The sequence below is a fragment of the Aptenodytes forsteri genome, unplaced genomic scaffold (genome assembly GCF_000699145.1).
Source record: "Aptenodytes forsteri isolate BGI_AS27 unplaced genomic scaffold, ASM69914v1 Scaffold15, whole genome shotgun sequence".
Lineage (NCBI taxonomy): Eukaryota > Metazoa > Chordata > Aves > Sphenisciformes > Spheniscidae > Aptenodytes > Aptenodytes forsteri.
The window spans coordinates 19,694,830-19,709,727 of NW_008795129.1; the positions used below are offsets into that span (position 1 = coordinate 19,694,830).

The 14,898-nt window shown below is 42.6% G+C and overlaps 1 protein-coding gene across 1 annotated transcript in view; it reads left to right on the plus strand.

Moving 5' to 3' along the window:
• The window catches only part of SLC18A2 (solute carrier family 18 member A2), a 30,762-nt gene extending 15,864 nt beyond the window's left edge, over positions 1–14,898 (plus strand). The window contains exons 7-16 of the mRNA XM_009277907.2: positions 176–265; positions 374–417; positions 493–553; positions 5,886–5,981; positions 9,356–9,434; positions 9,685–9,736; positions 10,182–10,245; positions 11,326–11,445; positions 12,026–12,159; positions 14,788–14,898. Of these exons, the coding sequence (XP_009276182.2) occupies positions 176–265; positions 374–417; positions 493–553; positions 5,886–5,981; positions 9,356–9,434; positions 9,685–9,736; positions 10,182–10,245; positions 11,326–11,445; positions 12,026–12,159; positions 14,788–14,898 (851 nt within the window). The remainder of the gene's footprint in view (positions 1–175; positions 266–373; positions 418–492; positions 554–5,885; positions 5,982–9,355; positions 9,435–9,684; positions 9,737–10,181; positions 10,246–11,325; positions 11,446–12,025; positions 12,160–14,787) is intronic.

Sequence of the window (14,898 nt, forward strand, 5' to 3'; positions counted from 1 at the left end):
TTTGGGGAGTGAAGAATATGGTTATTGTCATGATCAATGAGCTTTATGAGGATTTTTAAATCGAGCTTTTTGGTCACCGAATGCCAATAGCAGGATGCCCAACCGCTTGCAGAGGGCGTTTGTTCAGAGTCAGAGATGCGGCTTCACAACTGTGTCCTTTCTTTCTCCCTGGCAGTGGGCCCACCTTTTGGGAGCGTCATGTATGAGTTTGTGGGGAAGAGTTCTCCTTTCCTGGTGCTGGCAGCACTAGCTCTGTTAGATGGAGGTCAGTAAATACGAAAAGTCAATAGCACCATGTAGCACATCCCTTTCATATTACCACCATCTAACCCCCTTCTTGAAGAAATGTTACAGTATTGATTTCTTTTTGCAGCTGTTCAATTATTTGTTCTGCAGCCATCAAGAGCACAAGCAGAAGTAAGTATTAAGGTAAAACACTCTAGGCGATGGATGACGCTTTGCCTTTCCTAATCCCAAGCTTTTGTTTCATAGAGTCAGAAGGGGACACCGTTACTGACACTTTTGAAGGACCCGTATATCATTATTGCAGCAGGTACCAGATCCCTTTTTTTTTTCTTTAAACCAACCGCTGGTGTTATACCTGGCATCCTGGAATGCCTCAGGCTGAGCTGGTTTAACAGTATTGTCATTTGCTGGTTTCATTTACATAAAGCTCAAAGAAAAAGATAATCTGTTGGTAATACAGGATGAATATACCAGTAGAAACATAACAGGCAGAAAGTTTGAAATATAGGCGTCTTTCCAGCTGAGAGGACACTAATGACTTGCAGTTGCTTGCTAAGGCAATGAGATGTGGCCATGAAACTTTCTATGAGGCAAGTGGATAGAGCCAAGGCTTTCCGAGGGAGGGATTGCCAGCACGTCGCAGGCAGGTGTAGGGAATAACACTGAACTTTGTTTCCGTTTGAGGAGAGAGTGAGTTTGGTTTCTCGAGCATGGATTGTATTTCAGAAAAGGTCTGGGGTGAATGGTGAATGGTGTTTGGTATTACATGTATCGTTTGTCTAGTGAGTCTTTCTGTCTCAAGGGAAGTTTGCCTTTTCGCGTTGCATTTTGTTGAATGTTTATTCTGAAGTCTGTAATTAAGCCTGGCCCTTTTTCATGTTCATAAAATACCTGAAAAGAGATCGTAATTTTTACAGTTTCATTCCTTAATCCTAATCTGCCTGTCCAAGAAAACAATTCTTCCAGGCATTTTTTGTGTTCGCTGTTTCTTGGTGGTCTTAGGGAATGACCATTACCCTAACTCTTTGACTAGACACTTGGTCAAGCTGTGACTAAAGTTATACAAATGCTTTTGCTTGAGAAATTCTTGGAGCGTTAAAAGACCTTTTCATAGAATAAAAGAATTTGAGGGAAAAGAGTAGCAAAGACAGTACCTGTCATAAGAGATCAGATCTATCATTTGTCTAATTCAGTACCTTGTATCTAACAGTGCTCAAAGCAGGAAAAGAGTAGCAAAGACAGTACCTGTCATAAGAGATCAGATCTATTATTCAAATAAATTAGTACCTTGTGTCTAACAGTGCTTAAAGCAGGTGCTGCAAGGTGAGGTTCATTCAGCGTATAAAGTAGATTTCTGGAGAATAATGTAATCCCTCCCAAGGTCTAATCTGTGACAGGACTTGGTTTAAACCACAAAATATGACCAGGGGACTGGTTTCAAGGAGTACTTTGCTTGGCTAAGACTTAGCCGCTCATGCCAAGCTAGTCTTAGCCAAGGAAGAGAAAAGGTACCAAAGACCATGGATCCCACTATTTTGACCATCTCCCATGTCTGCTAAGAGCAGGGATGGAGTTTGTTCCCATTTTCTAACATATTTGCATGGCATTCAATTACTGCAGCTTTTCTGTTCTCTGGAGCTGTTTCAGCTGATGTTTCGGGGCTCTGTAAAGCAGGGCTGCGCGGTCTCAGAGCCCCAAAGTGGTGAAGAAGACTCAGGGATGGGTAGCCTGGAATCACGGCAGTGTGTATCAAAGAGACCTTACTTTTAGTGCCCTGGGGGTTTTTTGCCTCTTGCTTCCCTGCATGTGCCTGGAGGCACTGCCAGTGCCTCCTGCTTCCCCTTCCCATCTTTGATCCAGTGCAGCTGGACGCAACAGGAGGCAGGGAAAGGAAGGATGTACAGAGGGGTAGAAACAGAAAGACCCTCTCTGTTCCGATCCCTCCTGCTCTCGCCAGCTGCTCTGGGTGACCTGTCCTGCTCCCACTGGGCGTCAGCACCCAGGATATGAGAAAGTCCCTCCCGTGGGTTAGCGGTAGAGTTAGGTACAGCACCCGGGGTCTCTGCCTCCCGGGGCAGAGACTGCCTAGCGCTTTGACAGTACGGATGATGCTGATGTTCTCTAACCTCAGCCTCTTCTCCTCCTGCTTTATTTCCCCTGCAGACCAAATTTAGTTTTGTCAGAGCTGAATGCCAAATACCAACTATAAATCCAGCCTTTTATCTGGCCTATGAGTGCACATCAGTCCAAATGCAGATTTCTTGATGCACCAGGAATACACTGCTTAAATGTTAATTGCTTCAGTTCTGAAGCTGTTGCTTTTTTACAGTGAAAAGGGTCTGAAGGTTTCATTTGCTCTCCCTTACCCCAAGGAGTTGGATTATTTTCCTTGCTTTATTTTCTAAGATGGGAACTTTTGATCCTGATACTAACAGGGAAGGTTAGGTAAGCAGTTGGTCGGGATGGCAGTTAGCTCCGTGCTCTGACACCTTGGGGCAATCAGTCAAGGCACCATGCCACATTTCTCCATATCTAAGACAGGATAATATGTCTTCTGCTTCACAAGGATGCTGTGAATGTAGGTGTCCCACACTGTGTACGATCTTCAGATACAATGATTAGAGAGGAGAAGGTTAAAAGTCCCATTGGGTTTGCACTGCTCAGGGAGATGAGAGGTTTTGAATGACTTTTAAGGCAGTTAACTACCTCATTAAAAAACTGACTACATCTCTAGTGGGCTGACTTGTTAACTACAAGTAAAAGCCAGGGACATTTTAGGCGTGCTGCAGACGGGCTAACAGTTTCAGTGTTTCTTGCACTCTTGATCTGGGTACACTAATTTCATGGTATAAATTCAATCTCCTGAGCGTGCATCATACACTTGAGTCATAATTGTTTGCATTCTCAAAGTACAAACACTTTCTGACCAATTTGGCTTATCTGTAGCACAATATTACTCTTTAACACAAGGTGTCTTGAACTCAAGCATGGAGTTCCTCTCTCTCCTTTCTGAAAGCGTAACTTTTTCCCTTGATAAACCCATGTTGCCTGTGAATTAATAATGTTGACTGTCACGACAGACAAGAGGCCAGTGCTCTCATTCACTCAGTGTATATTGCAGTCCCTATGGCCAGTCCTACTGTCTGGTCACCCTCGGTGCCAGCAATAGCTATTGCAGGATGCACTGTGGCCATTCCTGTTGAACATGCACTCACCAGTCCGGGTGGGGAGGTCACAAAGATGTGGGCGTCAGAGGGACAGGACCAGACAATATGGCAAGCTCGGATGAAAACCTCTGCAGGAGAAAGGAAATGCGAGCAAATATAGACTCTGCCTCCTACGTGAATTGTGTCAGAGGTGATGCTTCGAAGTCAGTGCCATCAGTACTCGCTGACCCAGGCAAAAGAAACATTACTGACATATTTTGTCACTGCTGGTAGGAGCTCAGTGAATGAGGTCAATGGCATTCTCGCAGCCAGATCTCACTGACAGGGATTAAAGAAACGTTAGGTGCTACTGGCTGACAAAGTTGCATGGACAGACAAGTTAGTTTAAATTATCGGATCCAAAATCCAGAGTTGAGACAGATATCATCATGAGCACATGGGTTCTTGAGAAGGTGTGCGACAGCTTTTCACTGGGTACCTGCTTTTTCACAGAAAAATACCAGTGATGTCTATGACACTCTGCCAAAAGCTGAGTGGGTTCTCAGCTGTGGAGATGGGATCCAGCTGGAAGGTTGCAATTTCACACCTTCTGGCCAACGCAGGATGTTTAATCTAATTTAAAGAAGAAACAATGTAGATTTATGCCCTTGAGACATGGCCCTGTAAAGAGAGGTCAGGTCCATGCAAGACAGAGGGGAAAAAAAATTATCTTCTTTTGGGGAAGCTTTGCTAAGGTAGCGTCATCTTTTTTGGTCTTTGCTCTGAGTTTGCAAAGTACCAGCTCAGGCTCTCGCTTTTCTCTTGGGGTACATCCTAAAGATCTGAAGTACCTTTGTCACCACGTACCTGAGTACTTTGGTAAGCTGTGGTGACACTTCCTGACCTAATGAGAAGTAGATGCCACACACGTGTGCATGCACACCTGTTTCTCATTTCTTCATGAAGTTTGTTAAGAGTAGAATAAGACCTTTGCTATTTAAGCCATCTCTGTTAGAATGGCCCTGCTTCCTCTGACTGCACTTTGTGTGGCCTGAAATGTTTTTCCAGCATCAAGGAAGCTGCTTGAGCGTGGCTGACTTTGGCTTGGAAGAGGGCAGCCCCGAGGTGTTTAACTGGGGCTCCTTACAGATGCTACGCTAGTGGGAGCTTGCAGCAGAGTGGAAAGGTTAGCTTTAGATCTAACCTTTCGTCTTTAGGGTAAAGTAGTGCTGAACTGTTGCTCCTTGCCCCGGGAAAGGAGTGAGCCAGCTAGCCTGCAAGTTCCTTTTAGGAATCGTGGATACACAGTCTAATATATTCTGACAGGTTTGAGCAAAGAATGACATCAGTGCTCATTTTGTTTTGAACTGTATGATAAGGAACTTGTTCCAGGAGAAATAATGTTTCTCTGACCTCAGACAAATTAAGCTTTTTTTAAAAAAATAAATTTGGATGGTAAAAGACTGTAAGAGTCTAGAATATTTTTCTAAACTTCAGAGATTATAAATACTAGAGAAAAAAGTGGAAACACAAGTTTGAGGTTGTCACTTCTAGTGACTTCCAAACTCCCTTGAAAGTAATTTTGTAAGGGATTAGCAGAGGGGACATGTCCTGTTGCCCTGCATTAGGCTTTGACTGCCTCGGGTTCTTTTGAGTGAGTGGAAAAGGCATCTTGAATCCAAAGAAATACCATGGGGTTTAATAATCCCTGCACTAAAGCTGAAGTGCACTACTGAGGGTAGACGAACTTGACACAAACCCGCTGGAGTCTGGATCAGCAGGTGGTGGTGCAGGGCAGAGCTCAGCCGACAGGCAAGACTGAATCAGCACTTCCACTGCTTGTTACCCTTTGTGTCTGGGTGACTAAAGGTCCGGAAATTCAAAAGAGATCTGGAAGCATTTGAAATTCATAGGGCTGGGCAAGCTCAGCCAGACCCATGCTTTGCTGCATGGACTTACTGGCTGCTAGCTAAAGGATCTTGACACAAAATTCCCTTTTGTAGGGAATAGACATCTCTGTGGTTGTCTCTTGGTATTTTGAGGATCAAGACCTCTACGTCTCGTCATAGTCATTCTCAGATGACAAAGGCATAGGGTCAGAGCCTGTGCCTCTTACACAACAGGGCTCCAGTTTTGCCCCAGGAGACTAGATAAAGACCAAAAGATTGTAGTTTTAGCTAATCATTTGTACAACAGTCAGACCTCATGAACTTTCTAAATGTCATCAAGCTCACTGCAAACTTTCACATTATGAAAATGGCTTAACCTTTATTGTAGAACTTCTAGGAGAATAGAAATATAGAGAAAGTCAGTTTTCAGTGATTTTACCTTCTGTTCTATTTAATATTAATCAACGACTGATGCATGACAAGGAGGACTGTAAAAAGCGCAATGTTTTATGTAAAAGTATCCATTCTTTGCATGGCTTTTTGTTCATAGTCAAAAGAAATAATTACTACTACTTTTTTTTTCTCCTCCCCTTCTTTCTCTAAGGATCAATCTGCTTTGCAAACATGGCTATTGCTATGCTTGAACCAGCTTTACCCATCTGGATGATGGAGACCATGTGTTCAAAAAAATGGCAGCTTGGTAAAGTACAGTGTATTATTTGCATCTCTATATTTTGTCTAGTGACTGTCTCAGTTCCGGTCCTGTTAATGATGGTGTCCTTGTATGCTTCAGGGTAGTAATTTTTTTTACTATCTTTAAATTGTCAGTGTTACACCTGCACAATTGCAAACATTGGTCTGTAAGAAAAATAGGTAGTGGGCTGATGTTATCGCAATAGAGGCTTCAGTAAGGGGCAACACTCACATTGCAAGGAGAAATAGATGCAGGCAGCCACGGCACTGTACTTGTCCCGGCTCCTTTGGGAATGCCAGCAGCACATCTGGCAGTGAGTGTTGGCTGGGGCAGCTGCAAGATGCCCTGTGAGCCGCAGAGCCAGCCCAGCAGGACAAAACACTTTGTTCTGGGTTTTTCCCAGAGGGAATCCTTCCTCAGTTCCTAGTTTGAATTGCCAGGAGCAGGCAGCCACAGAAGTCTGCAGCAGGTGCAGTATGTTTGGTGCAGAGCGTGCCCATGCCAACACATGTTCCTTCCAGGACTGGTCCTGGCAACATGTGGAAGAAGGATGGACTTTTCTCAAAATGTAGTCACCAAGGGCATGAGGAGCATTTTCCCTTGAACCTGACAGATTTGACACTCTTTCAGTGGTTACTTAGTCATCCCATTCAACAGAAAGCAATGGGAGAGCCCCAGCTTGGACCACCTTATAACCTGTAACACAGTCTCAGGAAACCAGTGTCCACAGGCAAACTGGGAATTTGTCCCATGTATCAGGTTAGACTAGAGAGTAAAATTGGGGCAGTTACTTTCTCTTTGAGATGAACAAGGGGGAAAAAAAAAAAAAAAGAAAAGAAAAATGGAGGTTCTTCCAGTGAGTGTCGAACTGTGTGCGGGAGGTTGATGTGAATCATCTTGGGTGGGGGGTGCCTATCCATCATGTACCACTACACATAGTGCTGATCCGCTGTATCGATCTGACTGATGTTTACCGTTTTAACAGTTTGTAGGAAAGAGTTACTGTTACAAATGCAACATATATTTGATGATGTTAACAAGTGATCTGTATTCATTAGGGTATTTTTTAGTATCAATGTATGGCGCTTGAAAGAAAAAGAAAAATTCTTCATGAAAATTATGTTCGGCTAGCATGCAACTAATATCCCTACTCTATCTTAATGTAGGTGTCCCTGTGCCATAGAGAAAGCACAAACCTTAGTTGTTATTCATGCAAACCCAGATCTCGGGTGGCCATAGCTAGCAGTCCTTAATGTGCTGCTGTACTGTTGAACATGGTAATGACTGCTAGCCTGTAATATAGCAAAATTAATGCACAAACTTAGATATTTTAAATCTCAGGAAGAAAAACAAAGATTGCTTATCTACCTCCCTCACTGGAGTTTCATATTACTGGTGCAACGGATATGAGATTTACAAATGTTTTAGTTGAATAGAGGTTCCTAGAAGGAAAACATCCATTTTAAATTAAGACTAATTTTACCCCTTAATGATATAAGTAATTGACTCCATAACGCTTTGTCTGATTTGACAGCATTAATTAAAGTTTTTAAGCCTCTTAAATTATATCTTGAACTGCAGGGTTTTAAGCAAATTATTATCTGATGCACTTTGGAGATCCGGCTTTTTTAAGCATGATCTGAAGAAGGTATAAAACCCCTTGATTTGATCAATTAATGTTACTGTGCATAAAGTTTATTTAGAATATTATGGTTCTGCTTCAGTATACCACAGCTTACACAGCAACCTGCAAGTCTTATTTAAAAAGCCTTTGCGGTGTTTTTTTTACAGTTGTCAAGGTCTGCTATATGTGACCATTTGGTATAAAAAGATAACTCCAAGCAGTACCAAAGTAGCTGCAGTTACTCAGGTGAAAATATTTCCGGAGCATCACCATTGTAACCCACAAAGATTTTAATCACAGGATATTGCTGGGCTAAAAATTACTTCTCAGGTTTTTTTTCTTATGAATATCAGAGAGATAGGAAGGAAGATGGATAGGCAGGAAATGAGAAAATCTGTGTTGCCTTGGTGAAAGATGAGGAGCATATACACTTAAAGGAAATGGTTTGATTGTGTACCATAACGTCACGCTGGTTTCTAAATCTGAATTAGCTGATTTAACAATGACCAAATGGAAGGCTTGTCGTGGCATGCGCTAATTTGTCAGACTTTCCCGGTTTTGTCAGGTTTTCCAGTTGGTTTTGTTTTTCTTTTTTTCTTAAGAAGACGCAAAATATAACAGGAACAACAGAAAAATACTGTGTCTTATTTCTTCCAAGACCCATTCAGCTCCATTCCACAAGGATCCGGCACTAAGCACAGCCACCCCATTCCTCTGCCTCTGGGATATTTTTCATACAATGTCTTCTCCTCAAAGGCAGTCCCTGCTCTCACACACACCCGCATCGTCCTCCCTGGTGCTCTGCAGGCAGCCGAGGCAATGGCACACCACGCTCTTCGTTAGCATTTCCTCCTTTGACATTTCCCCTCCAGCTGGGTCCTGCCCCCGCGACTTACGTGTAGGAAGAGGATGAATCCTCAAGTACAGACTGTAATTGCCTTTTAAACCAGAGATATTTCTGGCTACCATGCAGCCAGCATCTGCTCCAGATACAGCTGCTGCTGTGGAAACCTCAGGACTAAAAAAAATTGCTGGTCCCAACAGTACATTTTTCCGAGTGGATGTGGGGGAGATGGGAGGGTCCAGGTACCCGCCCGTCAGGGTCAGAAGGGATTTACTCGGGTGCCCTCCTCCGCGAGTCATTACAGATAATTAGTTTTTTTAACTTAAACAAATAACTGTTTTTTTTAAAAGTTAACTTTTACTGTAAATATATTGGCTAAGTAATTTCAAAACCATGATTTTAAGGTTTCTTCACCTTTACGTTATTGATATGTGCTTGGCTTCAGTAGCTGCTTGACCAAGGACCATATTGCGGCATTACAAATGCGAGGCCTCACGGCATTCACAGGCGTGGAGGGGGACTCTGACCGTTCTGGGCTTGCTGCATATGCTGAGCATATGCTCCATAAGCCATGCAACCAAGAAAGAGTTGCTTTCCTTGACCTATCCCAAAGCTTATTGTAGTATAAACTTTCTGCTCTTTGTTGTTCCGTCCCCTCTTCTATACCACTTCTTGCAGCTGATGTTGAAAAACTCTTTTCAAAGGCATCACATCGCTCCTGCGTTTCATAGATGATGTTCTTAGATTTCATGAAAAGGCTGCAACAAACCGGATATTTGATTCTTTGGGCTATGCACAAAGACTCTATATTAGATGCGTTCAAATCAAAATTGCAGTGTCTGGAATTTATTAGTTTCTTCTAACACTTCACTAAAAGCATTGCTGATAAAACATCTCATTCGTATTTTTCAGGTGTTGCTTTTCTTCCAGCTAGTATCTCTTACCTCATTGGGACTAATCTTTTTGGGATACTTGCGCACAAAATGGGAAGGTATGCTTAATTTAAAAATACTAATAATCTTCCAAGCTGTTCATGTACCATTTCCAGTGTTTCCCAGGGCAGTTTATGGATGGTGGAAATTATTATTTGTTTGTTGGGGGGGGAGGGGGTGTTTGTTTTTTTGAACATGTTACTACTTTGGTTGTGTAACTCGGCACTTCAGACATGACTTTGAAACATTCGAGATCAGCTCTAACATCTTAGTATCACCAATCTCTGAGTGATGTTTCTTCTTTGATAGGTGGCTTTGTGCTTTACTCGGGATGCTAATCGTGGGAATAAGTATTTTATGTGTAAGTAGAAGGTCATGTATCTTTCAAACCGTCTAAATGTCCATGTGTTCATTTTCAAATATGTGCTTTCCCCATGAGATTTTGCTGAAGCTTCTGCTTTATATGTTATTAAATAATGTGTAGTTAATAGGTTCCAGATCAGAGTTTTGAGTGCTTTCAAATTTCAATGCTTCAATTATTTTGAAGGAAGACTGGCTCTAAAAGGAGGAGGATGATCCTTTTTTTGAGCTGTCACTCAACAGTTTATTCTTGCTCATAATAGTAAGTGTGTCAGTGGTTTAATGTCACAGTTGTCTTAAACAGTAGCCCAGAACAAGGATCAAACTCTAACTTGCACATCTGTACCAAGTGTGCCATAACTACTCTGAGAATTTATCTTAGAAAAAGAAAACTAACCTCATTAGCAAATGCAGTGTGACTTAATTGCCTGAAATTTCATTTATAGGTACCGTTTGCTAAAAACATTTATGGGCTCATAGCACCAAATTTTGGAGTCGGATTTGCCATTGGTAAGAAAAATTCCAATGACTTCTTACAGTTTGTTCGTTATGTAAAAATGATTTTATATGAAGTTACATGGAACATTTGTTTTGTTGCCATCCTGATCTGATAGTAGCGAAGCCTGACCTGTGGCCCAAACTGGTAGGTAGAGCAAGAAGGATTAAAGGACGGTGCTCAGGCAGTTTAAACCAGGCTGCTGTTAGACAAGCTGGATTCTGAAGTTTGTCCAGAATTGCTCCATCGACCTAAACAGATCTTTCAAACTGTCCATGAATATATACCTTGTTTTCAGGCATAAAGCAATGCACTGCCCAAAACCCAGTCTTCGCTGTTGTTCATAGCAAAAAACCCAAACCAGCCAGGCTTAAATTTTTGTTTATCGATAGGAATTCTCAAGCCCTCGTGCGTGTATTCCTTTTGAAGTAATATGTGTGAACTTTGCTTATGCTGGACCACTCAGTCAGGCTGGAGTGGGGGCCATGGCTTGGATTTTAGCGCTTGGCCGGTCAGCAAATGTTCTGGGGCATCTTCACGCATGAGGGATGTGTAGTTAGGAAAGAAGTTACAGGCACAACTACAAATCCCCAGTATCTCAGCAGTTTTGTCAGCTGTCTTGTGCTGTTTCTTGCTAGTCATGAAAGTGTGGCTCAAAAGACCTGTTAAATTCGCCGTAATAATTTTGATTGACTGGAGGCTAATGCAATCTTTTAGGCCTACCATAAGTGTAAGTTCATACAAAATAATTTTCCCCTAACTGAAAGGTACTTGGCTGGTAATGTGAGATGGGAGGCTTTGCACGGACAGTTACTGGGAAGTGGTTGATACACTCTGAGCTCACATCTCTCTTGTCCTCTGGCAAGTGTCCCTTGACCACATCTATACATGTCCATATGTGACCTCAGACACAGTAAAGACCTTAAAAAAGCACAGATAATACAGTCTATTTTAACACAAATCTTTTGCTTATTTAAGAATAAGCATCCTTTCAGTTGCTTTTGCATCCCTTTTTAGCACATAGTTGGCCAAGACATAAAAAGAAAAAAAAAGGCAGTATTTTCCTGAAATAAGTTTCCCTCCCTCACGACCAGGAATGGTGGACTCCTCCATGATGCCAATTATGGGCTACCTCGTAGATCTGCGTCATGTGTCAGTCTATGGCAGCGTGTACGCAATAGCTGATGTTGCCTTTTGCATGGGCTTTGCCATAGGTAAGTAAGTCCAACCTTTTCCTGCCTATAACGCACCTGACAGTTAAGAGAAATACGCTACGATGGTAGGTGTGAATCCCGGTGGCACTCGCAGGCTTTATGAGCTGGGGTGGTTATTTTCTACAAGAAATCCGAAGCAGAGGGAAAGGATGTGGGTAACTGTTTGGCATCTGTTCCCCTCCTCTGCCGCAATGCCGTGCTCACCTTCATTAGCTCTAAGAGGCTTGAAGGTGTCAGGCACTGAACACAAATAGGATATCCCTAGGAAAGAGGCCTTGGAACATTTAAAACTAACACCACAGCTGTGCTCCTAATAGTCTGCAACAGGAATAACTCCCCACTGACCCCCTGCCTCCTTGACTGCGTGATACAGATGCCCCTAGGAGCATCTCTAATTTCTTCAATGAATGTGGACTATGGAGCCAGGAAAGGTTTATGTTATAATTACAAACGTGTCTTTACATTCCTCAAATCAATTCGTAAAGTGGGAGTTTTGTATATAAAATTACTGTTGTTTAAAGTGACTGCTGCAAATTTTGTGTCTGAGTGATCTTCAGAAAAAGGTTTTTATTTATACAAGGTCCCTCTGCTGGTGGTGCCATTGCAAAGGCTATCGGATTTCCATGGCTCATGACAATTATAGGGATTGTGGATATCCTTTTCGCTCCCCTGTGCTTTTTCCTTCGAAGTCCACCTGCCAAAGAGGAGAAAATGGTAAGCATAGCATGGTTTCTTTCTTTTGTTTTTGGTTTTGGTTTTTTTTCAGTGAAACAAATGATAACTTAGTTCTGCATCTTTGCCTCTACCTTCCTCAAAATGGGACCAGCACAGTTTATTTCACCGTCATGCGTCATCTTTGGAATGAACTCCCCCTTCTTTTTATGTCCAAGATGTATAAAGAAAAGCTTTTTATTAGTTACATGTTACAAAGTCACAAATCTGATTATCACGAAATGGGGTCCAGCAGACATTCATCTGCAACAGCATATGCTGTGGTGGAGTCAGTATAAAAGGCATTTTTGTTTTCCTTGAAGTGCCAGAACTGTACTGACCAATTTTGTTTTATTCCTTTGTGTGCCTCAACCTGTTTTTTTTTCCATGGTCCTCTACGGTATATTTTGCATCATATTTTTTCCTCCTCCTTCTTCCTCCATACAGACCGCCTGCCCTTACAAATTAATGGCTTCTCTTATCCTATCTGTACCACAGGTCTTATCCTGACTATTTTTTAATATAACTTTGCCAATGACTTCATTTTCTAGAGCAGTCAGTGCTCCCCAGCTGCTGTATGGTGTGTAAGAAGAATGATGCTTGGCCAAATCAGCGTCTTGCCCAGTCCCCTGCAGCCCACAGTGGGTATCTAGGGACGAGTGTCAGAGCAGGTGAACGTGTTGTGATACATCCCTCAAATTAGGGGCTGAGAGACCTAAGTCAAAAGCAACACTGTGATTAGCAGCCTTTAACAGACTTTTTCCCCATTGATGTTCACATTTGCTCTCTGAGTAAATGTAAAAGTCTACTTTTCACAAGACCTGGAGTGAGGAGTTCCCCTGCTTACTCCATGAGTTCTGCCCCAGGACACCCATGAATGTGCCTGCAGGAATGTTTCACTCCTTCACTCCTGTTGCTCACTGTCTGCTTAGCCTGTCACCCAAAAAAAAAAAAAGATTCCTGCTTTGGTTGTGGTAGTCCTTTTCCTTCATTTCCCCTCCTATACCGTTCTCCTCTCTCCCTTCCTTTCCCATTTCTGTAGCTGAATTTGCCCTTTCATATAATGTCCTTTATCTGCTCCCCTACTCTGCTGTTTCAAGACTTGCTGTTCCTATAGATTTATGCTAGATCAGGTTCAAAAGCCCTCTTACTGCAGGAGGGGATCCATTGCTTTGCTCACTAGGTTTCCTCTGCTCAGCAAGAAGGTGGGAAGCTCCTGAAGGAATTACAAGGCAATGCAATTCCTGTTGTGATTCCAGGGCTGGGAAAGTCCTGGAAAGCAAGTACCAATCTGTGCTGCAACGTCTGTCACCATCTGTAGGTCTAGCCCACCCAGCACGTCATCCTTGCTCATACTGAACGAGGTTGACTTGGCCACAAAATGCAGTTGCTGTTTGTTTACCTGGGTGAAAGGAAAATATAGTTTTGCATGGCCATGGTCTTACTATGCAGCGCTACATCTCTGCAAGGTGAGGACGGAACCTGCTGCGCATGCTGCTCACGCTTTGTACTGGCATGAGCAGAGCAGAAGGTGGAAAAATGAATCTTGCTGAAATAGTGGCGTACGTGAGGCCAAAGACCTTTTGTTTTGCACATAGTTGGACTGCAGAATCCCAGAGATTCCAGTTAATTCCTTGTCATGACCTTTGCAGACTGCACTGAGTTTTTGCTTGGTTCTTTTTACACACTGACTAAGGCTGAGGAACAGAAAGGAGAAAAAAAAAAAAAGCTGCTGTTGTTTGCCAGAGATAGGAAGTTTATCGTGTGCTTCCCTGGTCACTGACAGGGTTTCACGTGTAACAAGGTAATCGCTGAAAGGACAGGATCTCTCCCCATGGCCTAAACACCTTCCACAGTGTCTGCCCCCCGCTTCCCCCAACATCGCTTTAAATGCCAAATGTCTCCTGTTCCCAAAGTGGCTTGTGTCAGTGAACTGATGTGCCATTTCTTTTGGGTTTGAAAAGAGTCAAAAGGAGGGGCCCTATTTTGTACTCTGCATAATTAATTAAAAAACAAATTTATCACACTCAACATGAAATAAGTTTACACAACTGCTCCGAGTACGGATTCTGATTGTCCTAGGAAAAATTCATCCTGAAGGATGTAATATTGTAGCTGGCCCTAACTATGGTAATTACTTCTAGCTTGGCATGGGTGTAAAGTCGCAGTATTTGGACCACCACCCTCAGCAGAGCCCAGTTATGCTGTTCTGGAGCTCCACAGAAAGGGGTGGGAAAAGCAAAGCTAGTAAGGGAGACTCGGCTTGAGGCAGGAGGACTCCCTTTGCTCGTTCATCCAGCTTTTAATAGATGGAGATTAAATATAGGAGAGGTAAGTTACTGTAACTGGAGAGCAGGTAGATGTATTTCAATTTAATACATGGGCTGAAATACTGGTTCTAGTAAGGTGATAGAAATTTGCTGGTGACATCTATATGGCCAAGATCCCACCTCACACAGACCTATGGACTTGATTTACTCTAATTGAAATCAGTTTGGGTTCTACTTTCAGGGAGGAGAGGCGAATCCCTGAATGGTAGATGCAGCAGGATGGCTGTATCGTGGAGTCAACCACAGACCTCAGCTGGATGCTAAGCAGAAATGCTAATATTCACACTTTGTTTTCTTTCAGGCAATACTCATGGATCACAACTGTCCTGTTAAAACAAAAATGTATACCCAGAACAACATTCAGTCCTACCCCATAGGTGATGAAGAAGAAGAATATGAAAGTGATGAATGA